The sequence below is a fragment of the Carettochelys insculpta genome, chromosome 3 (genome assembly GCF_033958435.1).
Source record: "Carettochelys insculpta isolate YL-2023 chromosome 3, ASM3395843v1, whole genome shotgun sequence".
Taxonomy (NCBI): Eukaryota; Metazoa; Chordata; order Testudines; family Carettochelyidae; genus Carettochelys; species Carettochelys insculpta.
The window spans coordinates 152,299,111-152,325,354 of record NC_134139.1 but is presented as its reverse complement, the minus strand read 5'-3'; the positions used below and the strand labels follow the sequence as shown (position 1 = coordinate 152,325,354).

The window sequence follows — 26,244 nt, the reverse complement described above, 5'->3', positions numbered from 1 at the left end:
GGGAAGGGGCTAAGGTTAGCGCAGTACAGGGGGTCTGTGTTGAGGGGCTGGGCCAGGCCCCACACTGGGTGGGGGGGAGAGTTTGGCCTGGCCCCATGCTTAAAGAGGAGGGGCTGGGGTCAGCACAGTGCGGGGTGGAGGAACATGGTAGAATCTTGACCAGATGGACAGACACAGCACAAATAATATATGTGATATTAGAGGACAATTTACCTTTTAAAATGGTTATTTGTAATCTGTATAATTTTCTTCACTGCCTGTAAGAACTTATATTTGTTTGTAGCTGCAGTAATATCACTCTTAAGAATTTTTTCTAAACAACCAAAGTAGTAAAGAGCATATTTTCCACATGAGAAAGGGGAAATTTTGCCGCTGCAGGACATAAACTGATCATAAAGGGATCATTCTACCAGGAGTTCTTATCCTTTTAGAATTTTCCGTGACGTTGAAAGGAGAAACTTGGGTCTTGATTCTGTTGGATGTACACAGGAAAACTCCATTAAAATGGGTGGGAGCTGTGCCTGAGCAAGACCTGCTTTATTGGTCTCTCAAATTTAATTCATTCATGATGACATCAATTCCTTGAACGCTGTGGGCTTGGAAGCAGGCAGCAGCTAACATTAACCACCATGTGACTAAAAATAAATTAAGTTCATGAGGAATTCAAAGAGTGCCATATATAATTAAATGTTCTATTGTCTAAGTTATTTCCAGAAGGTTTTTTATTGTAATTGTAAATGATGCTGTCATTAAAAGGAGTTTAACATCCATATTCATTAGTATATAAAATGATTCTCATAATAACAGTTTACATTCTATTACTCTGAATTTCATATAAATCCAAGTCTGAAGCTAAAAAATAATGAGTATTTTGGGGCCAAATTTTCCTCATCTAGCTTGTAAAATTTTGCTGTAAGGAGTCGGAGAAACTATTTTGCTTAGCAGAATTTCATCCTAGAGCCAAGACCAAACTGGACGTAATTACCTTGCAGATAGGAGGTGTAATTCCCAGCTAAAGGGAGAAATACACACGCTAGCCTGCTCAGACTAAAACCAAACAATAACTCTGTGGCCATGGCAGCCAGAGCAGTGTCACTAGCCCTCTTTCCCCATATACAATTTTGATGACTCCTTGCATACACACTGGTGGGATTTAGGTTTTTCTCTATTTTTTTATACAGTTGGTGAGCAACCATTATTAGGTTTCAAATAAAAATTAGTAAAACTTGAAAATATTTATTTTGTTTCTTATCTGAAATTCAGCTGCCTACATATCAGCAATCCGTGTACTGTATGGAACTTAACACCAATGCTGTAGCAGTAATCTTATAGTTAAGAGACCCATTTGGTCTCCCCACCCACAATTATGCATTCTTTTCTCAATCTGAACTTGCCATATTTAATCATAATTTATCTGACGTGGCTGACATTCAGTGATAATCTTTAGATTAAGAATCTTGAGACACTGTACTCTTATTAGAAGGTTCTTCCTCCTGTGCTTGACAATAAACCTCTTGGTTACTTAACATTGAATTATTGTTTAGTATTTGTCAGCTGTTAATGTACTTGTGACACTGTGGGATGGTCACATTTGCTAGATGTGCTGGGAGGGGATGTTTTTTGTTTTTTTATGGCAATTGCTATATATACACAAAATTGCTCCTTGTGAGTACTTGAAAAAAGTACATTTAATTAACGAAGATAAAATTTTTGGCCTGCTGTTTTAGGGATAGCCTTCTCATGAAAGTTTAACACTGTGAGTTTGGTTGGTCAGTAACTGAAATCAGCAGCAAGATGGTGGCTATAGCACATATAAAATCTACCTTCCTTATTCAAACTATTCACTCATATACTTTAATGAGATTTGGCTGGATGAAGATTGTAGGATTACTCTTTAAATCTTAAAGAAGCCCAAAACCAAACAAACTTTTATTAAGATTTTTGTAATCTTAAGAGTCATAGAATCATAAACTCATAGGGTGTGTCTACACAGGCACAAATCTTCGAAATAGCCATGCTAATGGCCATTTAGAAGATTACTAATGAGGCGCAGAATTGAATATTCAGCACCTCATTAGCATTAGGATGCTTCCGACCGCGGCACTTCAAAAGCACCGCTTTCGAAAGCGTGCAGGTTGGTTTGGCTACATGGGGGTCCTTTTTGAAAGGACCTGCACCTTTTGAAATCCCCTTATTCCAATCAGTGAGCGGGATAAGTGGATTTCGAAAGGTGTGGGGTCCTTTTGAAAAGGACCCCTGTGAAGCGCGCCGAGCTGCACGCTTTTGAAAGCAGCGTTTTTGAAGAGCCGTGGCCAGAAGCGTCCTAATGCTAATGAGGCACTGAATATTCAATTCAGCGCCTCATTAGTAATCTTCAAAATATGGCTATTTCAAAGATTCGTGCCCATGTAGACACAGCCATAGGGTTGGAAGAAACCTCAGGAAGTCATCAAGTCCGACCCTCTGCTGAAAGTAGAACCAATTCCAACTAAATCATTCCAGCCAGAGCTTTGTCAAACTGGGACTTAAAAATCTCCAGGAAAGGAGATTCTGCCACCTCCCTAGGTAACCCATCACAACTCTCCTAATGACGTATATACTGGTTCTGCTGTATAGTTATGTAGCAAAGTCTAAGCTTTCCCACACATAACTATCTAGCAAAACCAGTGTACAGTTTGGTCCTAGACTGGACCTGGACTGGATTTTGGGTGAAGAAGAATGTGCAAAAGAATTAAACTATGTGAACAATTGAGGCAGAAATACAGAAAGAAGATGCTAAGTAATAAAATATTGTTAAAGTGGCACTTGCATATTTTAAACATTATATTAATAATTTCTTATATAACTGGATAGTTGAGTAGATGAATAAATTATATGATTATAATACAGCAGACCCTCACTTTGTGTGGACACAACTTATGCATTTTTATATTAACGTGAGTCAAATCCAGAGGTACCCTGCTTTCTTATACTTGGTCTCGCCACTTAGCACCGCACTGCCAGCCATCTCAGGGGCTTCTTAGACGGCACCTCCTACCTTGCAGCTGCCCAGTGCTGCAACGCCAAGGGTGGAGAGGGGCAGGCATGGATGGAGCTGCCCAGGGCCAAGCCACGCCACGGCTGGAGCTACACAGGGCTGCCACTGCCTGAGCAGCTGTGGGGGCAAGCCACACCATGGCTGGGGGGCGGCAGGAGCACCATAGCTGCTCCGCACAGCCAGTGGCTGGAGCAGGAGGTACCCTGTCCTGCCATGACCCACGCCAACCCAGCCCCCAACTGCCTGCAGGGGGAGCTGGAGCTGCCAGCTGAAGCAAAGGCTCCAGGGGCTTGCTTCCCCCAGCCAGGTGAATTCCGGGGATCGACTCAACCCTGCCCCGAGATTTATGCGAAATTTGATTTACGTGGAGGTTGGCCAGGATGCAAACTCCATGTAAATCAAGGGTTTACTGTACATTTCAAAAGTATTACCATATAAACTGGAAATATTCAGTAAAGATTGCTTGAAGAATTATAATTAAAATATAATTGTTGCATACTTAAATTTAAACAATGCATATATCAGACTAAGTGCACTTTAAAAACCTGTTTCTAATTTAAGGGCTGTACCTATTTAGAACTTATACTGATGAATTTGACAGGTTTTTTGTTTGTTTGTTTGTTCGTTTCAATTTTGACTAGTACAACCCAAAAATGATTATTTGCTTCAACCTATGGTTTGATGAACGGATATTTCCTTGCAGTGAGAGCAGAAAAAAAATACTATGGATCAGTTCCTGCTCGCTTTATTCATATGAGTAGTCCTTTTTGCTTCAGTATTACTGTATTATTAAATCAAAATAAGATTTGACACAATACTTAGAAACGTCCGTCTGCTGTAATCATTCATTCCTGACATTTCACTACTTACAGCTGTTTCCTAGTGGCACTAATAACTGGAAAGAACAAATAAATGTCACAAATGGACTGGAGCATATAACTTGAAATGAAAGGCTTAATTAAAGACTTGATTGCAGTCAAATAGAAATCTACATAGACATCACTCAGAGCAAGATTGACCTGTCATTTTAAATACCAATCACATACATTTTACAACAGAAAAACAAATTGATAAGGGCTAACAAAGAACAATGCATCATAAAATTATTTTCCTTGGTTCAGAAATGCTATCTTTAAAGTAAACTCAGGTATTGGAAGAATATTATTATTCTTGCTTTTGAGTGACCGATTACTAATCTTTTGTAGCTTCTCTTTGCTTTGCCACGTGAATTATGTGGTCATTCCAAACTGATGGAGGTGAATCTGATTATTTAGCTGTTGATACAAATCTTCCTTTGTTTATTCATAAAATCATATGATCAGATGAGATTTCAACCAGTCATATAGTCCAGTCTCCTACATACATGGCAGGATGAAATATTATCTAGACCAGTGATTCCCTAACTTTTTGGCTTCACACCCCCCTTTTGAGTTTTGAGAAACCCTCACCCCCACCTTCTTTACTATCATCCAACCCCCTTTTAACAAAAAATTCAATTTGTAATTTAAATGAACCACAAAATGTTGATATAAAAATGTTATTTAAAATTAAAAGTAAGCACAAATAATTTTTATTGGCCCAAAAATTTAATAAAAATGTACTTTAACATCAGAAACACTAGAAACAAATGAATTTAATGTGAAACTTGATGCTGCATTTTTTTCATAAGTTGGGAAATCTTAGTTAGATCGACTATGAACCATCCAGGCTAATGGCACAGGCCCCACGTTGTGGGTGCCTGGTGCAGCCCAAGCTGGCCAGCTATGCGAGCCCCACGCTGCTGGGGCCACCCGCCTGAGTCTCGCTCTACTGGGCCAGCCGCCCAAGCCCCCACATTCCCAGAGCCAGCTGCCCAAGCCTCCCACCTAAGCCCTGGCACTGCCAGGGCCAGCCACCCAAGCTTCCTGTGAGCTGCACACCCATCCTGTGAGCTATCATTTTCACAGCCCCTGTATGCTGTAACTCTTTCTGGTTTCACTTACAAGCTCTGGTGTAAGAAAGGACTGTTGCATTATAAATATTAACAAATCAGAGCAAGGAAATGGAAATATATTTTTTCAATGAGTTAATTTGAACCCATACCCATTATGCAATACAAGCCACATTCCAACGACATGAGTAGGATGCCAGCTTGAGGCTGGGGGCAGGAACAGCATATTGGGGATACAGCAGATCTCAAGACTCTCTAAGGGTATGTCTATACTTAACTGCGGGTTCAGTGCACCGTGATCGATCCGTCAGAGTTTGATTTTTGTGGGGTCAGTGAAGATGCGGCAAAACTGATCTCTCTGGGCTCAGCTGTCGGCTCTCTTACTCCATTCTGTTGCATGTAGTAAGAGACATTGGCACAAGCCCAAAGAGCCCTGATCTACACCAGCAAAGAAAGTTGATCCTAATACGTCGATTCTAGCTGCGCTAATGATGAGGCTAGAATTGCGTGTGTGGGATCAACATTGATCCCTACTGCAGACCAGGCCTAAATTATGCAAGGGACACTCATACCTCCAGAGCAGCTCAGATTTATTTGGTGGATGGGCCAAACAATAGCTTATTATATCCCTTGCTCCCTACCTTTCCTATGGAACATCTCATTTTAGGTGCAAAGCAAGTATCGTGTTTGTATATATAGAGAGAGCCTAGCACAATGGGTTCTTATTTAAGTGGGTAGGTGCTGTAGTACAAACAAAGCTACATTTCAATTGGGAATATTTTAAATGTTTGGAATGTAGAAAAAGCATTAGCTAAGTGAATATATTAATAGTATAAAATCAGTTTGGATGTATTGAGTAAATGCTGCAAGTTTAGTGGTTAGACATACTAAATTCTGTGATAAATAAAAAGATTTAAATACTGCTTATACTGAAGGCATCCGATCAGCGTTGACTATAGAATGTGTAGCAACACCTCAAAGTTGAACGTGTGTGTATAATTTATCAAGACAGGAATACCACTGTAGTGAAGCATGTAAAAGGCTGTTTCCATGACTTTATTTCCATGAAGTGTTCATCCTCCTTAAGCTTCACAGCCTAGCCGTAGGAGAAGAATGTCCATACACTGCAACATAAGATATAAGCTGAACTGAGATAATGCTAGCTCTGGAGTTTCGGTTAAGTATGTCTCTGATGTATTTCAAGATTTAAAACAGATAAAAACATAGGGTTAGGCTGCAAGTGTTAGAGGTGATAATCTGATTTTCAAAAGTGCTGCATATGTGACAACTCTTATCAGCTTCCGTGCTTTACTTGAAGACTCTAGATAAGTAGATTTCAGTTTTGGTAATTGTTAACTATAAATTGTGCAATTTGTGGTTTGTGTGGCATTATGGGTAGTGAATCTTTATTTAAATTAACTTATTGAAAAAAATATATTTCCATTTCCTTGCTACAATTTGTTAATATTTATAGTGCTTGCTTACTCCTGGAATGTATTTCTGGACATAGTTGGAAGTAGAGCCTCATGTTAATAACCAGTGGGTTCTGACACTCATTGTAAATATGACATTGAGGTAAATCTGGGTTTAGATTCATGTAATGGAAATCAGAATTTGACCCAATCTGTTTTTGTGATGTGTCTGTGTGTGCATATTTAGTTGCAGTATGTTGCATGCTAATATTTGTAGTCTTTAAACTAAAATAGTATTATGTTTCTTCGTTTATTTAACATTGCCTGTGTTATCTGCTTTTTTCTCTTTATTGTGATAAGACATTTTCATTGGTTTCATTCAGTGAAATCATTGCGACGAGTGTATAAAAATTACTAGTGAGTTTTACAATCCGTGGTGGTGTGATTTGACTAAAATAGAAGTAAGTTTCAATAGCCATTGAACTTCTCAATATCAAAACAGTTTTCCTGTTTTGGTTGTAAAAATATTGTGGAACCTTCAATTACAATATTGACATGACACTGACCATGGTTTGTTTGTTTTTATTCATCATTTGTCGTCTTTGAGGCTAAAGCTTTCATACACATTAGTTAACAAGGGTAAGCTGTTGTGATATAATTCCCCTTCCTTACTACATATTGACAAACATATTAAAACAAAAACTATTAGTTGACTGATAAAGGTGTTCCAGAAACTTTGTAGTTAAGTATCTGTTTGGTACTGTAGAGCAGCAGTTCACCTGTTTCTTACTATTTTGTGTATATTTCTCTTTAGTGACATTCCAAGGATTCCTGAGAGTTCCCACCCTCCACTAGAGTCTAGTAAGCATACGTTTTGTTTTTATCTGCATACCTATTGTAAAAATATTTTACTTTAAAAACTCTGTATCTTTGTATAAAATTAGAGTCAATATTAAACTGATAAAACTATACAGAATTAACTATATGAAATTCAAACGTGTAGGATTTTAGTGCTTTCTTCCATAGTAACATTGAAAGGCCCAGGTGGATAGAACATTTTTCATGTTCACGGACGGTCTAATCTTTTCAGATCAGCACTGTAAGAAAGGTAATAATAATAATAATAATAATTCTCATTCTAGCTATGAAAAAAATAAGGCAGAGGAGTTAAGTAAGGAAGTTGTCACAGGCTGCACGGGGAATCATAATTTCCCATCCCTGATTGCCCTTTCTGTGTGCAGATCCCTAGACCACATCTCTCCCTGTCTTACCCAGAATTTGTTCCTGTGTAAGTGTCTGGTCTAGGACCAAATGTTGCCTGTGCTGCTTATGCATAGCACTAGGAAATTGGGTTTTGTGAGAGGGGAAAATAGTCTCTATTTGACTGCAGCTCTATTGCTGGATAATGACTTGTCTCTACTGTGCTCCACTGCCATCATTACAAGAGATCTTCTTGTCCTTTCAGCAGAAGTTTATTGCAATAGATAAAAGTAGAATCCAACTCACTAATCTAATTCTCTACCTCATTTTTTCCCCCAACTACATGGGAGAAAGCTTTTGAGTAGCCTCTCTGATTGACCTACTCCTGACTTGAGGAACAACAGCATTTTGCCCCTTAGCAATACCTAATGAATATAATTACTTATTTATACAGTGCCCAAATATGGTATGTGTTTTCAAAGCAAAGAAGAGGTAAGATTCCTGGTCTGGAAAACCTAAATTTAGGTAGAACATGAAAGGTAACAAACAAGGGATGATGAAGGCTGGATAAGCTTGATAAACTGATGCATTTGCTTAGGTTTGTTTTGTACAAAATCATAGAACTATTGAAGAGGCAGGGGACCTTACAGCAGGACTAAATATTTTCTGGACCACTCCTGACAATTACTTGTCTAACCAGTTCTCGAAAATGTCCAACGACAGAGATACCACAGCCAATTTATTCCAGTGCTTAACTACCCTGACAGGAAGTATTTCATTATGTCTGACCTAAGCTGCCATTGCTGCAAATTAAATCCATTGCTTCTTGTCCTATCCTCAGAAATTAAAAAGCACATTTTCTCCCTTCTTCTTGTAACAGTCATTTATGTAGTTCACAGCTGTTGTAACATCCCCTTCAACATTCTCTTCTCCAGGCTAAACAAATCCAGTTTTTTCAATCTTCCCTCATATGTCATGTTTTCTCGATGTTTAATTAGGGCGACCATATCTCTGTCCAAAATACAGGACAGGGAAAAATGGGGGGAGGGGTGCCCTCCTCCCAGCTCTAAAGAGGTGTGGGGAGCTGGGAAGGGGTCAGCAGCTGCCTGCGCACCCCCCGGCTTCGCTGAGCCCTGGGGAGCCATGAAGCAGGCCACAGCCGCTGGTGCTCCCCTGGCTTCGCCAAGCCTTGCAGAGCTGGGAAGCGAGCAGCAGCCGCCATCAGTACTCCCCCAGACTCACTGAGCATCAAGGAGCTGGGAAGCAGGTGGCAGCCACCAGTGCTCCCTCAGCATTTTTGTTGCTCTTCTCTGGGCTTTCTTCAGTTTGTCCACATCTTTCCTGAAATGTGGAACCAAGAACTGGACACGGTACTCCCGCTGAGGCCTAATCAGTGTTGATTAGAGCAGAAGAATTTCTTCCTGTATCTTGTTTACAGCACTCCTGCTGCTACCATTATATGTTTTCCTTTGCATTTTCTAAATTTCTAAAATTATTTTAATTATAATTATTTTAATGTCTTATAAATCTCTGTGGCCAAAAGGTCCAGAAGGAATATGCACATTGACAGGAAAGAAAGGAGAATATGACATGGTGGTACAGAGGATTGGTATGGGGACATGGAGCACAAGAGGAAGGAAGGCAAATGTGTGGATCAACAAGACAAATAAGGCAAGGTAGCAGGACATGGCACTGGAACTTAACTCAGGGAGTCAGTTCAGAATAATTCAGGTGTAAAGGAAGCCAGTGCAGATTGCCCCTGAGGATGATACAAGAGTCTGGTTTAGATTCTTAGTTGACATGAATCAGAATAGGCCCACTGATTCTAAGAGGAGTTACACTGATTCATACCATCTGAGAACCTGGTCATCTGAGTGTAAGTGTGCTGGCTGAGACAAACTGACAGTCTCCTTTGGTGGCATGGTATTAGGAGGCACTCAAGTTGTGTTGCTCTGGCAGTTTGACTGATCTGGGTGGTGTAATTAGTGAAACACCAGGCATCATAGGATCTTAAATTCAGCAGAAAGCCAGTGGAAATGCCAAGGAAGAGGCCTGAGAACCCTCCTTACTTCTCCAGTGCATCCATGTACACGTATTTGCAAGAGAGCAGAACTTTAATAAGCCACACCTGGAAGAAAACTACTTCCAGTGGAAGTGGGGCACAGCTGCTAGTTTCTCTCACATAAGAGATAATGTACCTAGGGCTGAGAGCTTGTCTACACATAACCTTCCACTTGTTTAGTTTAGCTAGTTCAAACCCAAATGGATATTTTTATTTGTGTTTAGCTTAAACCTGTTCCTAACCGACTTGAGCCAACTAAAGTTTGTCTGATTTTAACTGAAATAGGAGCGTCCAGACAGCTTTTGGCACTAGTTTGACTAAATTGGTTTAAAATCATGTTTTCAAATAAACTGGCGAAACTCTGCAGGTAGTAATTCACAGTACTAATAAAATTAGCTTCAAGTCAGTTCAAGATCTGAGATTTTGTTTCTCTCATCCATTTAGGTTCAAGTTCTTTTGAATCTCAGAAGATGGAAAGGCCTTGTATTTCTGTTATTTCTCCAACTAGTCCTGGAGCGCTAAAAGATGCACCCCAAGTCCTACCAGGGCAGCTTTCTGTAAGTGTATATTAGTACCAGAGCGAATACAGTTCGTTCATCTGCTACAATATATATTTGTTGTTTTCTGTTAATATTGAGGAAAAAGCTGGCTATCTTACACAACATCATTAATCTGTTATAAAGCAAATAATCAGTTTTCTTCCACTCTTAGTTTCATGACTGTGTAGGACTTTTGCAGGGCTGGCAGCCAGCGCAGACGGAGGGACAAGGTGGGAAGAGTAACAGCTCTACACACCAAGAAGGGACAGGTCCCAGGGTGGAAGGGGTGGGAACCTGCCCTTATCACCATGGCTTTGCATTCAACCTCTCGCCCCCACCTTCACAGCTGTGCAGAATGATTAAGCAGCGCTGCCACATCACTTTTAAGGGACCCAGAGCTCCGGTTGCCCCCTCTGCTAGTTTGGCAGCAGCGGCAGCCAGAGCTCCGGGCCTCTTTGAAATGCCAGGACCTGATGCAACTATCCTCTTTACATCTCCCTCTACTCCTGATGAGTGGGCCTGGTTATATTCTTGGAAAGTCTGGTTTTTTTCTAATGACATCTTTATGTTTATATGAACATTACCTCATGCATAATTGAAGTTGTGCCTATAAAAGATGAATACTCTCACAGACTGATTGGTGCATGCTTCCAATCTCTTTTAAGTATAGGAGTCATTCAGAGACTCCCAATTTGGCTGGATACTAAGCAAGGAACAGACTCAGATATGCCCTTATGAAGCAATTATTTTCTAGTTTTCCTTTAAATATCTGCTAAACTAGTTGGGTTAAGTGTATTCCACCTTTTCTTCAGGTATTGCTGCGGTGTAGGCTTCCTCCCTATCACCTATTATTGCACTACTGAAGTAAACTCACTCCTGTGCAACCAAGCGTACTGCAAGACTATGTATATAGTCTATAGGCCAGAAGGTATAGCTAGCCCACAGCTTCCAGCTGCAGCTTGTAGTAGCCAAATGTGTATATAGAGGCTTTCTAAGGACCTGATTCCTGTATTTATTAAGATCAGTGGCATATATATTTGCCTACAAGGGTAGGCCCCAAAGAAGCTATTTTGTGCTTTTCCACCCCATTGAAAGGAAGACAGGAGACATTTGATATGGATGTAATCAGACAACAACTAGAGGCGTGGGACTAACCTGTAGATAGTAGTGTACATTGTACATGGGCTTCCACCAGCTCCCCTTCCTTTTCTGTCCAGGTCCCTCCAGCAAATCCATTGCTGGGACCTTATTGTCCACTTCCCTTATAGGAAGGTTCAGGTGGGCTATAAGAAAGAAGGGTTGGCTCCCTGCACTTAGAACCATAGGGAGTCCCAAACTTCACACCATTCCAGTCCTTTAACCAGCATCTTCTTTTCAAGTCTTTCACCAGGCCATTAATCTGTCCATTCATGCAGTGGACAAATATATATGCTGCTTTCTAAGGACCTGATCATGTATCTATTAAAATCATTGGCATAAATATTTTACTACAGGCCCCAAAGACACAATATTTTGAGCCTGTCTTTATGTTCATCCATCCTGCTGTAAGAAGTCTCTCTTAGCAAACAGGATTGAGCAACAGTAATATCCCTACCCCCTCCTCAGGGCTGTATGGCTAGGTTTTGGTTCAGTGAGTTAGACAGCTAAAAAAATTGGTATTACTGGAAGAATGTAATGAAGATATATGGAATTGTTATTTAATAGTCAGATTTTTGAATAGAGGTATTGCCAGAGATTTCATGATCCTGTATCTATGTCCAAAGCCTTTGCATATTTTGAAAAAAGGCTCAGGGAAGAAATTTTTATGGAGTCTTCCAGATTGGCTGAGAACTATGTTTAGTTTATGTGTTTGAGTTGGTGTGATTTCTGCCATGAGAAACCCAAAACATCCAAACTGAAATCTCACTCAAACCAGGTGGGAAAATCTTCCAACAATGTTGTCAGCACTTCTGAAAACAAACAAGCAAACAAAAAACCAGAAAGCTCTTTGTTTTGGCAAATGTTAGGCAATGAAAATAATTTTATATATTTTCATTTTCATGAATCATTTTGGTAACTCTCATCATGTAGGTGAAACTGTGGTATGACAAAGTGGGGCATCAGTTAATAGTGAATGTTCTACAAGCAACAGATCTGCCACCTAGAGGAGATGGACGTCCCAGGAATCCTTATGTAAAAATGTATTTTCTTCCTGATAGAAGGTAATATTTCAGGTGAAAAATGTATCAATGAACATTTTTAAATGTTTTAGTTATACTTTAAATGCATGTTTATCCCGCATTTTCCTTTAATAATTTATTGTAGTTTAGTGAACACTAAAGGTACAAAACTAATATGCATATATGATCAGAGAGTATCAAATTGTAAGCAATTTGCTCCAGGGAAATAAGACTGATCCTGGAATACTGCACAACAAATACAGGCCCCTGTTAGACATAAAAAGAGCATAGGCTTTTTGTCAGTAAAATGTAATTAATTATCGATTTCACTGTACACCTACAAACCAGTGAAAAAGTATTCCCATCAGTAGTGAAAAAGTGGAAATTACGACAGTGCAGCACTCAGGTAAGAGCCTGGCTGTTGGCAGGAGGGTCTTTGGATGGTGCCAGTACTCTGGGCTGTGTGGCTGTGGTGCAAACAGGCTCTAGCCCCGGTGATCAGGCAGCATGGTCCCCATCACCCTGAGCAGCCCTGGAGATCTGGCAGCTAGGAGGCCTGGTGGCCACACTCCCATCTCTGAGCTTCTGCCTGCCCCCACTTCGTCCACACACAATGCCTTGCCCATCCCTCACCCCAGAACTCCTTGCCCTGACACCTGTACTTTCCACACCTCTGTCTTGAGCCCCTCCCCTCTGCTGTGACTGCTGCAACCTCACCCCTGTCCTGAGCCCCCCACATCTCCCAACCCCCATCCTTACTCCTGCACCTCCCACACACAACCTTTGTCTTGAGCCCCTGACCCCCCTCCACTGAGCTCACTCACACCCACCCATGTCTCAGTCCCCTGCCCTGAATCCATACCCGCCCCCCTCCGCATACTCCACTGTATTTCTTACAGGGCCTGTCCTGTTGCAATCCCCCATACTCCATGCCCTAATCCCTCCAAAAGGGGTTGTCATACAACAGTACATGTAAGACATTTAAATTACTTTCACCCTTGAATAACAGACATTCACAGATGGACAAAGTCAGAAAAATGTTGCTTGAGAATTTATTAGAATTGGATGTAAGGATATTTACCTTGTTCCTTTTTGGACATGTGATCTTGGCAAATTGTGTTTTAACGATTATACAACTTCAACTTTTTTGAATCTCACCATCTAGGCTATGTCTACACTAGCCAAAAACTTCGAAACGGCCATGCAAATGGCCATTTCGAAGTTTACTAATGAAGAGCTGAAATACATATTCAGTTCTTCATTAGCATGCGGCCGGCCACGGCACTTCATAATTAACGTGGCTCACCACTGCGCGGCTCATCTAGACGGGGCTCCTTTTCGAAAAGATCCCGCCTACTTCGAAGTCTCCTTATTCCTATGAGCAGATGGGAATAAGGGGACTTCAAAGTAGCTGCGGTCCTTCGTAAAGGAGTCCCGTCTGGACGAGCCGCGTCAATTTCGAAGTGCCGTGGCTGCCTGCATGCTAATGAGGCACTGAATATGTATTTCAGTGCTTCATTAGTAACTTCAAAATGGCCATTTGCATGGCCATTTTGAAGTTTTTGGCTAGTGTAGACATAGCTCTAATGTCATTAAATAATTATTGTTGTGCTCCTGATTGTCTAACTCCTCCCATGTTTTATACAACTGTGAAAATTTAAATAATTAAAAATTGAATAATGTGTAAAATCCATAATTTTGTACAATGGTGAAAATTAATGCTGATGTTAGAGTTGTACAAATTCTATACTGTCAACCCTAGTGACAGTGATGTTTAAATCAGAAAAGATAAAAACAATTAGAGTCTTTGTTACTAGATGGCAGTATGTGACCTGTTTTTTGCATTGCAATTTACAAGAGTGTTTATATTTCAGTGATAAAAGTAAAAGGAGGACCAAAACTGTAAAGAAAAGCCTAGAACCAAAATGGAACCAAACCTTTCTGTATTCGCATGTTCATCGCAGAGATTTTAGAGAACGGATGTTAGAAATTACTGTGTGGGACCAACCAAGAATACAAGAAGAGGAGAGTGAATTTCTTGGAGAGGTGACATTTGCAATGAGTTTACAAATTTGTTACATTTTAAGCATATTTCTAATGTATTTCTGTATTTAAAAAAAAATAATGCTGTGAAGTTTTAAACTAACATTAAGTTCAACACATTTCCTCTAGATCCTCATAGAGCTGGAAACAGCACTTTTAGATGATGAACCACATTGGTATAAGCTGCAGACACATGATGAATCCTCACTACCTCTGCCTCAGCCATCACCTTTCATGCCAAGGAGACATGTCCATGGTGGAGAAAGCACTGGCAAAAAATTACAAAGTAGGTCCAAGTGCCATCACTGATCTTTTTCAGTTTTAAGTTGGAATGATTTATGACAATCAGCTATGATTAGAAGCTATGTTTAGAAGAAGGTTTGACAAGCCTATTCAAAAATAAAGTTATTCTTTCTAAAACATAACTGAAAATACAATCAAAATGGAAAAAGTATTGCATTTTCCTAATCAACCCCCTGTGGTATATAAGTTCCAGGTTGACAAAATGTGTTAATATTACCTGTATTTTGAAATGTTAAGTTTTACGTAGCAGTCATTGTTAAACCCTAAGCTGAACATAAAAATTATTTTAATAAGATAGTTGGGATGTTTCTATGATTTAAAAAAAGGACTTTAAAGCCTGTGAGCAGTTTTAGTATATTGATCATTTCAACCTCCAACATACTTATTGTCCAGATATGAAACTTTCTTTTACTGCACAGAAAGTGTTTGTAGGTGTTTGTCTGGGAAGATGAAAATCAAAAAATAGTACAATATTCAAAACCTGTCCTTCTCTGATGAGGTATTAAATTTGTGAGACTTTATATGTGAAAACGGTGTTGTTTCTCAAAGCCATAGTATCCCACGACTTGCAGAGAAAGGACTGAAACAATGGCCTATAGCCATTACTCTAACATTTTAACTTAAATGCAATTACATTTTAAAAATGCAAAAGCAACAGGGAAAAAAAGCTCTAAAGATACTTTCCCCATTATTCTTCTGATCTTTCCACAGTCTATAAAGAAGTGTAAGAAGAAGGAAACTAAAAAATTCCAAACAATGCCTAACTTCATAATTAACTGATGAACTCTTAGTAGCTGTAGCAACTAGTTTTTGTTGAAACTGGTACATTAAAAAGAAATATACAGATATCACGCTACATCCTTATTCTAAATTCAGTTTAATTCTCATTTCAAATAGTTTAAATATACTTACCCTGTGTTTGAATCTCAAGAATAAATTTAAATATTTTTAAATATATTTTGACATTTTACTATCTACAAACAGATATACAGGTGTTTATTTGCCTTACTGTTGTGCAGGATCTCAGCGAATCAGTGATAGTGACATCTCAGATTATGATGTTGATGATGGTATTGGAGTAGTTCCTCCAGGTGCGTGGGTGAAGAGCATGGTCCTGCTTCTTTTTGCTGTTGCTTGCCCCTCTCCCCTTCTAATTTTCCAGACTCCTGCAGGATGCTGGTTTTGGAGATTGTATTATGGAGAAAATAGCATAATTACTCTGTGGTGTTTTTCCCTCTAAATTAAATTGAAATGCACTCATATGTATTTTGTTACATACTAACTGATATTTCTGTATAGATATGACTGTTTGAATTTTGCATTAGATGGTTCAAAACTGCTTGTTACTTCACAATGCTCTAAGCACAAGTAAAACAATTTCAATTTAAATAATTCAGTTCAAATACTGTTTTTACATTTAAATTTAAATTTCATTGCATCCCTTTATTTTGCTTCTTGCCTGAAACCCAGATATAATGCAATCCTCCATGGAATATATTTAAAATGCATGGTTGTAAATTAAAATGCATGTGGCATGGCTGTACCTTTTATACTTTTCATAAGCATTCATTACCGTAAATGTGCATAAATGTATAAATATAGAGAGAGAATATCTTGATCTCACTTTAAGATAACAGCCTTCTTATATTTGATAAAATAAAATATTTGGGCATAATTTAGATACCCTACTTAAAGTATATTTCATTTAGCGGTTGCCACAAATTACAAGATTAGAACTCCCATTCATGACAGATTAGTAAAGACTTGCTGTTTACCCCCTCAAGCTGAATCAAGTTTTCAATGTAAACATTATTTGCTGCTAAAAATATGGTAGTATTTTAAAGTTCTCCTAAATATCTGTGCATTCCATTGCATTTTTTTCCATTCACATGAAATATCACTGAATTGCTGAATGGGCTAAACTCTGCTCTTGTTTAAACCAATGTAAAGCAGTTCTACTTTTGTACCTGACTAACCAAAATGAGAATTTGTTCCAATATCCGTAGCACTAATATTACATTTAATGGAGTGATTTTTTCCATCTTCTCATCAAATGAAATAGAAAAATACTTTCAATGCAATGATTTCCATCATTTTTTCCTGCAATTTTTTCCTTTTGTATCTGGGAGTGCAGACATTGGCATGTGTGAACCCTTACTCATTGCTAAGGCTACACTGTTGCTCATTTAAACTATATGAAGCCTTCCACCTGTCAGTTAATTGTGAGCAACAGTTCCCCGTGTGCAATGAACTATGTTCTCTCCAACAAAGCAATCTTTCAAAATTTATGACAACAGCACTCACTGGCATAGATTTTAGAAGGTTCAAATAGCACTTAGATGCCTTAGTGTGCCATTATACCTTTGAAGAATTCATGGACCATATGTATCTTGGGCCTTTGCTATTTCAGGCTGCATCTACACTGCAACATAAGTTCTAATTTATTAATATTGATTTTGTAACACTGGATTTGCTAAATTCGAATTTGACTATCCTCACCTCACCATGTGCTCTCCACTAAGTTGATTTATTGCTGACACGCTCAATCGGCAAACATCAGCTGTTGCAGCAGTGCATGTGGGAACCTATCCCACAGTTTCCTTGTCTCTGAAGCATTCTGGGTATTTTTGCTAGTTCAGCATGGGAAAAAAATGCCCCAAAAGTCGTTTTGGGTATTTGACATCATCTTCTCATATTAAGTAAATGTCCATTTTTCCCGGCAGAAGCAAGGAAAAGTAGGGCTCCAACAAAGATCATCAGATTAACAGAAATCTTTCTTCTATAACTGAATTGCTTTTTAAAACTGTAGCTGTAACTGAATTATCAAAGGTTGTATAAAAAGCATTAGGTGTGTGTCTTCTCAGCTGGCCCTCCAGCTACTGTCCCCCCTCCCTTCAGTATATCTGATCCCTGAAAATAATACAGGCACAATGCAAAGCATGGAAAAAGAGTAGATAGTAAATGTTTTGACCAAAGAGATTTGGTGAGGGGTTTTTTTGACTTCCCAGTTTATTATACAGCTTCTGTGCCCTGGGATCTCTTCTCAACTGGCCTTCCACCCACTGTCTACCCTCCCTTGATTACATCTGATCCCTGAAAATGATAGAGGAACAATGCAAATCATGAAGAAAGAGTGGATAGTAAAGGTTTTGAGCAAAGAGATTTAGTGAGGAAGGGCTTTTGGTTTCCCAGCTCATTATGCAACTTCTGTGGACAGTCTGTAGTCTCAGCCCTCCACCCACTCTTCCCTGCATAAAGGGATCCAAAGTTAGAAAAAAGACAATAGAAAAGGCTAGGAAAAATGAGTTTTGGCTTCCCTCTTCACTACACAGACATTGCCAACATGAGGGATGGGGCTCACCAAATTTCATTGCCATCATGGGCAGGGCTTGGTATTTGGGAGGTCGAATGGATAGTTGACATTGTCCCTGAAAATCTTTTTTTGGAGGTGGGATGTGAGGTCCGTGGCTTACGGGCCACTTGAACCATTTCCCCTGGGAGGCAGCCAGGCCCTGTAATTCATAGCTGCCAGGAGAGACCTCCCCACCTCTCCTCCACCTCCCGGCTAGACCACAGTATCCTTGTTTTGGTGAGGGATGTTGGGGTGGGGGGCCAGTTGAAGCAGTCCCACTGGCAGCAGCAAACCCTCAAAAATCTTAGCTGCTGTGGGGGGCATGGTGGCATCAAGTCCCTGAAAATATTTTCGGGGGGGCCAGTTGAAGCAGTTCCTCTGATGGCAGCAAGCCCACGAAAATCCAAGCTTCAGAGGGAGATTTGCCCAGGCTGGCAGCAAGCCCTTGAAAATATTTTTGTTGGGGGCCAGTAGAAGCAGTCCCCCCCATGACAGCAAGCCCCCAAATATCTCCCCAAACACCAGGGGAGACTTCCCTGTGGCAGCAGCAAGCCTCTGAAAATCACTCCTGTCTTCGGAGCCCTCATCATGTGTAAGCCATGACGTGTTGCTGCCTGGCAGCATGGTCAGCACTGAACAGCAAGCACGTCGTTTTACGGGGTTGTGGGCTAGCCACACGATGTAGTTGGGTGTGGGAAAGACCCCAACTGTGTGGTGCCTGTGTGGGAGGGGTGAGGGGGGCCTGCACCAATGTAAACCTCTGAGAAGAGGTTTCGCAGCTTCTCATACAAGCACGTGCCCCCCTACGATGCCCCAACAGCCTAGCTGCCATGTAGTGCAGTCGGGCAGTGGCTGGGACTAGGCAGCAGATTGAAAAAAGTGGTCAGCTACCAGAGATAGAAACAGAACCATGAACTTTATATTGGGGCTATTTGTGATGGGTAGCTGTGCTCACAGCGCTAATAGCAAAGAAAGAAAGATGTTTCTCAGCCTCTCAGACAAGCGTGACCCGTCAACCACAGGCTTTCCTGTCCTGAACTGAAATTCATGGTCTTCCTGTTACCTAATTCCTGTGTGCCTGGAGAGCAGCAGAGATGGAAGTAGCCAGAGCCTAGCATTGTGGGGCGTTGTGGGATACATACAGGACACATCTGGAGGCTAATAAATTTGATTTTAAGACGTGGCACTTCCACACTGGCCTTTATCTGAACTTTTAAATTCAAGCTTGATGCTACACTCAGCCAGTTTCAACGAACTTATGATATTGATATTAGTGCTCCCTAAATCAAGCTAATGGTATTTACAGTGAAGACAGTCATGTTGTAATATCAAGCTAACTCCCTTAATTTCAACTTTATCCCATAGTGTAAATGTAGCATCAGAAATCACCTCTCTGCCACTGAAGTATCTGCTATACTTCCAGCCTATACTAACTCTTGCTACATTAAAATGTGAATGGGCTGGTTGGAAGTATCTAATTTGCAAACTTGTTCTACCAGCTCATACATGCTGCCACTTAGTCTGACAGAGCCCAAGTCAATTGGCCTTCAGAATTTAATGTGTATAACTGGTTTCGTTCCTTTAATATTTGTCAGATAGGATTTGTCGAGTTTTTTTCCTTCTCGTTCTGTCTAGGAGAAGTTGTATGGTTTATTACATTTTTTCCTTACAACCTGAACTCTTATGAAAGGGCAAATTTTATAAATATAAATAAGTGGTCTGGTAAAGGAAGGTGTAATGATGAATATGTGTTAAGACGCACAACTTAGAATGAACCAAAGTTGAGACTCATCTCTGCTAGAGGAGCTGGAAAACGTTGTCAATGTTATGCACCACTCTCAGATTGCCTGAGAAGCTAAGTCTGCAAATTGCTTTTGAACATAATTTTCACACATTTGGTATCAGATGGTTATTGGATTGGAGACTTCTAAGAAGTGATAAGATAAAGAAAAGCTGAAGAGTGTGGGTGGGCAATGTATGGTCCTGATATGGTGCTTTTTCCTACACGTTTCTTTTTCTCTTTCCATCCCTTAACAGTTGATTCTCTGATTGTGTGCAATTATAATGGCATACAAAATAAACATTTAAAGCTTGCCATGAGACAATCAACAAGTAAAGAAAAACCATTAAGATCCCATATTTTGATGCTTTCTTCAAACTTCCTCTTTTTTAAAAAAGAGGAATTTATAAATGGCATACTCCAAACTTTGAAACAGTCTATCACGTGTATGGCATCAAACCATATTTAGTAGAGATCATAATGTTCATTAAAAGTTTCTAGATAGATACTGACATGAAATGACTACTATTGACATAGAAGATCACTCCCTCCTTGAGCAAATTCTTGTTTTCGTGGTTCTCTACCTTCTCATTTTTCTATCTGTTGGGAGGTCCTCCTTAGTGTCCATCTTAAGTCTTTCAGGATGCAGTTCTTGATCTCTTCATCTACTCAACCCTTTCACTGGGCAGGATCATCTAGCACACAATGTCAGCTCTTATATCTATGTTGATAATTTACACTGAATCCAGGGGGAAAACTCGAAACCCCAAACTACTTTACGTCATCCACATTAGAATGTACACTTGCTTGCTTGTCCAGCATCTCTTCCTGGAAATCCCACTGCCAAAGCTTTTAAGACTGGATACTCAGAGAGGAAATAGTGGCTTGCTTCTTCACTAGTGCTATTGACGACAGTAGGACTAATCTGAGATTAAGGTGCACCTCAGTATGAGTAAGAATGGCATAATCTGTCCTATAATGTGTAAGAAAATTATACGTTTTTCCTTACAAAGCCTCTCTTCTTCCCTTTGCTATCTCAGTGGTTACATTACCAACTGTGTTGTGGGTATGGTATTTATGAAGCTCTAACCAAAGTTAATCTTATCATTGTTGATTGTTTCTTGGTACTGAAGTAGCAAAGCCAAAGTATCACAGAGTAGCGAAAAGTGTTTTAAGAGAGCTGCCACATTGAACATTACATATATTTGTAGTGGTAAACATCTTGGAATCATGGGAATACAGAACCTGTGTTAACTTTTTAAAAATTACTGCACAATGCAAAATGAGTTTCTCTTTTCACTCTAAAGCGGGAATTCAAATTGTTTCTTGCAATAGCTACTAATTTCCCCAGAATCTAAGCATTCATTCAGCTCTGGCATATGCTCAATTGTTGCAAGAGATTGCAAACGCTTGTGAATCTCAAAGAACATGTTGACAATGTCGGTTGGTATATTGCATATTAGTGTATCCGCAGTCCTTTAGGGACAGCCATAATGCAAATATTGAAGAACAAAAATTAGATGCTGAACACTACTCTTGATAGGTAAATGAATTAGAAGCTACTGCTCACATATTTTTGTTTTAAAATGATAAAATCAATTTTAAAAATTGTGCAAACAACCTGATAGTGATTTTTAATTCTAAGAATTTTATTAAATATTCTACTAGGCAAACTATTTGATATTCACTCGTAGTATTTGCAGGAAATTCTTTTATGCAATATCTCTGGTATCCTATTACTGTGTATAATATAATGTCGATACTTCTATGTTCTTTGTAATAAGATGTCTTTGGTCCAGTTTACTGAGAGCTCAGCTGAAACTCTCTCATTGGACCCCTCTCTGTCCCAGGGGTTCTCTTCTGTTCCATACTGTCTGCTTCTCTCACTTCTGGTGGGCAGGTAGTTCAGATGAAAATAACCTAACTTGCTCAGGTTTCATAAAACAAACACTGAATGGGGTTGAGGTTCATTACCATGTCACTCAAAGAAAGTAATACCTGAGGCATTAGATTTTAGGTAATATCCTGCAATTCAGGTGACTTGCTCAATCCTTCCTGCCCCAGGAGTATCCTAGTGTGTGAACCAGCTCCTCTGAATTTCTCTACCTCTATACATATACACACATTACATTTAAAGGTAATGCTAGTAATTAATCCTGGCTGCATGACATTTCAGGATTTACAATAGCTAAATGACTACTTGAAAAATCTTGTAATCATTTTGATGTGCATCCCTGGAAAGATCAACCATTATCTGAATGGTTTGCAGACCCAGATCCTTACCGTCTAACATCATTTTGTTGCACTTTTACCAGTAGGTTATAGATCTAATGCTAGAGAAAGTAGATCTACAACGTTAACTGTGCCAGAACAGCAAAGAACAACACATCATCGTTCACGATCTGTATCTCCTCACCGTGGTGATGATCAGGGCAGGACCCGTTCACGTTTACCAAATGTGCCATTACAGAGGTAGGGTTCACACATTAGCAGCATTAGTTATTGAAACACTTGTGTTTCAAAAGTTGTGTAACCAAGCAGAGGTTTTATGTCTCTATCACCTGATTGAACTGTTCATTATTTTTTACTGTGTATTATTTTTAATTCATGTGTTAGTTTAATATTGAGGCATATAAATTGTTTTAAGACTGACAAGTCCTCATTCCTCAATCAGTCAGCATGGTACTTGCTTTTTTAATTGCAATACTGCAATACCTCCACGTTTCCTTACACAACATCATTCCTACTCTTTATCCTTTTTGCTCATTGTTGTTTATCTAAAATTTAGATTGGAATTGTTCAGATACAGACCATGCCTTTTGTGAGTCTACAATGGGTACTATAAGTAATAAATGACAATATACAATACCATAAATAATCATGAATGAACTGATTTTGCAAGTAAAAATAATCTGAAGTTACCAATTCCTACAAATAACGTTTGAAGATTCTTCTAATGTGGCTTTTTAAAGTTAGGATTAGAATAAAATATTTTACCAAGTGAGCAATGATAATATTTAGACTGACTATAAAGTTAAGTATAAGTTGAACGTTTCTAGTCTAGCACTCTCTGGTCTGGCAGAATCTGTGATCCGGCATGATTTTGTTTAGCTGGATGTCCACTTATCCTGTGGGTGGCCAAGTTTTCTGCAGGCCCATAAAGTTTATTTACAGCCACCAGTCCTGGTTCTCAGTGTTCTGTGCTATTGTTTAGCTCTAATTTAACCCTAAATGTCTTCTAAGACCTCAATAAGCAATGGAGGTGTTGGTAATACTGCTGGACAATATTGTTCTCCTGTGATTTGGCAACTTCTGTGGCTCAGCACCTGTCAGATCCTGAGGATGCCAGACGAGAGGGATTCCACCTGTACATATTTCCTGTATGTAAAACTTCTGGCTGGTAACATGCAGTGAATAAGTGGATCTCTTTTTTCCCTGATTTACTTTCATGAAGAAGTGTTGAGTCCTTTATATTTTCACATATAGACAATAGCAGACTCAGGCCTTGACCTACCTTCTCTCTTCCTCTGTATGGAGGGAGGAAGAGCAAGAGAGCTTCTCTGAACCTCTCTTGAAACCGCTAGCCTCATTCACCTATTTCAGTTTTCACTACTTTTTCCTACAGAGTTGTCTATATTCAAAATCTTGGTGTCTTCATTAGAGCAAAAACTAGCAATACAGTTAGTACTTGGTACTAGCCACAAATGTAAACAGGGCCCTTTCATTGTGATATGGTGTTAAAAGAAAAAAAAAAGGAATCAAGTCCTGTTCCTGTGATTATACAAACATAATAGTAGCAATGGTGATGGCAGCTACTGTTACACAGACACTGTGTTCAAAGCAAGGCTTTTGTTGCAGATAATGTTCCTTGGACTGTAGATGGGTACAAGAAACTTTCTTCAGCACCAATCCTGTACTAGCCCTAGAATGACTTCATCCAGAATGGCACTAGGTTCTCCATCCCATTCAAGTGAACTGACTGCAAAGGTGCTAGCCAGTCTTTCCTGGCCTTATAGTGGGAAACTGAGTTGCACTTAAGAAATTTATTCCTCTGTAGCACAAGCCATGAGGCAACCCCTCTTTTGGCTCCTGAAGCCCAGCTGAAAGGAGGCTCATTTCATTTCCCTTTCACGTAATGAAAGTTTGAGCTCTTGTTGGAAAAACAATCAAGAACTTTTAGTCTGTCAGCAACACACAGCCACAAACATTGAAACTCAGTAAAAAGTGAAAATATACAGTTTGATTCACTCCCCACTGGCAGAAAGCTGCAGTTTGGTCCCACCTGTAACAGTAGTTGTTGTTGTCCCTAATTGCGGGGTGAGGAGATCAGCCCTTCAAGTCATCAGTAGCATTTTCACTGCTGCTCTCCTTCAGGAAAGTCCCCATAGAAGGAGAGCTTTCAGGTCAGACTCCATAACAGGTCAGAAACTTCCAGAAGATGTACCACAGTCAAAGCTGCTACGTCATGCTGTGCACTTTATGTATAGTGCAGACTACCTGTGCTCAACATGTCCCATCTTAATCCTTGCTGAGTAGTCACAGAGACCTCTTTCTGCTGCCCAGGGTCCCCAGCTTGAGACTCTGTGTTTGAAAACGCAAGTGTGAAACTATAAATCCATAAACTTCAAAAGGAATATTTGCTAGCTGTTCTCTCAAACTCTTTCTAAATACAGGAACATATCCACATTAATATTGCCAAGAGGCCAGTGTTCACAAATAATTTAATTATAAAAATTATTGCTGTGTATGCCAAGTGAGGGTTTTATAACATTTTTTACAAATAGTAATACTTTTTAAAAGCTAATACTTTTTTAAAAGCCATATATTAACAATTTTGTGAAGAGAAATTTCCAGCAGGCAATTTGTGACCTGTTAAACTGTGTTAACTGTGGGGAAAAGAAAACCATCATACATATATGTATTATATAAATACTTTTAGGAGTTTAGATGAAATTCATCAAATGAGAAGATCACGTTCTCCAACTAGACACCATGATGCCTCCCGAAGTCCAGTTGATCGCAGGTCCAGAGGCATGGATAGTCAGTATTTGTCAGATCATGAAAGGTATGTTTTCAACTTAAATTTATGAACATGTGTAGAAGTGTCTTTGTCCTTTTGGCTAGTGTTTAATGTACTTGTTTGAATGTGCAGTTGGATTTATGGGAAAGTTGAAAGGAGTGGTTACAATGGAGAAGAGCAATCATGATTATGGTCCTAGGAGAGAAAAGGTGCTTTTAGAAGTATTAGGCAACTTACAAGGAATAGGTTCTATCTGCATACTGAGAATAATTTTTGTAGCACAGAATGTGAAAACAGAAAGGAAGAATAAAGCAGGATTTTTGCCTCATTTATGTCTAAGAAATCACAGATTAAATTTTGGTGCAGTACTTAGAAACATAATGGTGATTTTGTTTGTCCATATTTGTAGGTCACTTAATTATTTTGTGGGAAACATCATAAAGCTAAATCATAGTGGCCTATATTCTGTCATCCTATTTTATTAGTTCCTTTTAATTATAGTAAAATCAGTTTTACAGTTTAGACAATGACACTGCAGTGTTTCCACCTTGTATGTATGCTTCATTTTATTCTTTTTTGTAAAGTAATTATATAACCAATAAATGTATTTTTCAAAAATATTTTATTGAACTTAATGTTCTTTCTTGTAAGTAGAGTTCAAAAGACGGGGGAGCATTGAAGGGTGACTTGCATTCCCAGGCACACATTTAGATAGTAAATGCACATGCAAAATATCCCAGAGTCAGAAACAAAAATTCTATGTTCTTGGATCATATTTACATCTCCTCCCTTCCTGCTTGGATGGAGGAGCTTTGGAGTTTTGATCTGATACTCTCTGAGGCAGAAACCAACAGAGCAGAGTCAAGGGGAGGGGTGCTGCTAGGGAGGGACTCTGACTGGTGTAATAGAGTTTTCCATTCTCTTTCTTTTTGGCTGTATGTAGAGTGTGGGGAACTGCTGGCAAAAGATATGCATATTGAGCAGTGCAATTTGCATATCTTTATTGAAGAGGCTTTTCCATCATTTGGAAAAACCTCTCTGTCAAGATATCCCTTCTTCCTCATAGAACAAGGTGTGCAAGGATGTTGACAGAATGCTCCCAAATGGGCAGATCTCTGCAGACAAATCTGTAGTCTGGATGCATTCTCTGTCAATACAACTTCTTTTGACAGAAGGCTGTAGTCTGGACATAGCCTTTGAAAAGGCAGTTTTTGAGAGATAAATGGCGTGAGTGGGTATTGCTATCTTGAGGGGCCCCTCTATCTCTGCCAGGAGTTTCTTCTTCCAGGCTGTCTGTTACAGAGAATTTTCTCAACAAAATCCAGAAAGTGTCCACACAACCAAGGTGTTCTGTTGACAGTAAATCAAACTTCTGTTGACAGAGTTGTGCCATTCCCTCATGAGGCA

The 26,244-nt window shown here is 39.5% G+C and overlaps 1 protein-coding gene across 42 annotated transcripts in view; it reads left to right on the top strand.

Annotated features, from left to right (window-relative positions):
* RIMS1 (regulating synaptic membrane exocytosis 1) overlaps nucleotides 1-26,244 on the top strand; it is a 423,063-nt gene that overhangs the window by 227,914 nt on the left and 168,905 nt on the right. For 29 of the 42 annotated variants that reach the window (XM_074991028.1, XM_074991062.1, XM_074991059.1 and 26 more), the window contains 8 exons: nucleotides 7,194-7,240; nucleotides 10,086-10,198; nucleotides 12,251-12,381; nucleotides 14,214-14,385; nucleotides 14,512-14,668; nucleotides 15,705-15,776; nucleotides 22,133-22,289; nucleotides 24,757-24,882. In XM_074991028.1, the coding sequence (XP_074847129.1) occupies nucleotides 7,194-7,240; nucleotides 10,086-10,198; nucleotides 12,251-12,381; nucleotides 14,214-14,385; nucleotides 14,512-14,668; nucleotides 15,705-15,776; nucleotides 22,133-22,289; nucleotides 24,757-24,882 (975 nt within the window). The remainder of the gene's footprint in view (nucleotides 1-7,193; nucleotides 7,241-10,085; nucleotides 10,199-12,250; nucleotides 12,382-14,213; nucleotides 14,386-14,511; nucleotides 14,669-15,704; nucleotides 15,777-22,132; nucleotides 22,290-24,756; nucleotides 24,883-26,244) is intronic. The other 13 variants (XM_074991025.1, XM_074991017.1, XM_074991029.1 and 10 more) reach the window with 2 other exon arrangements.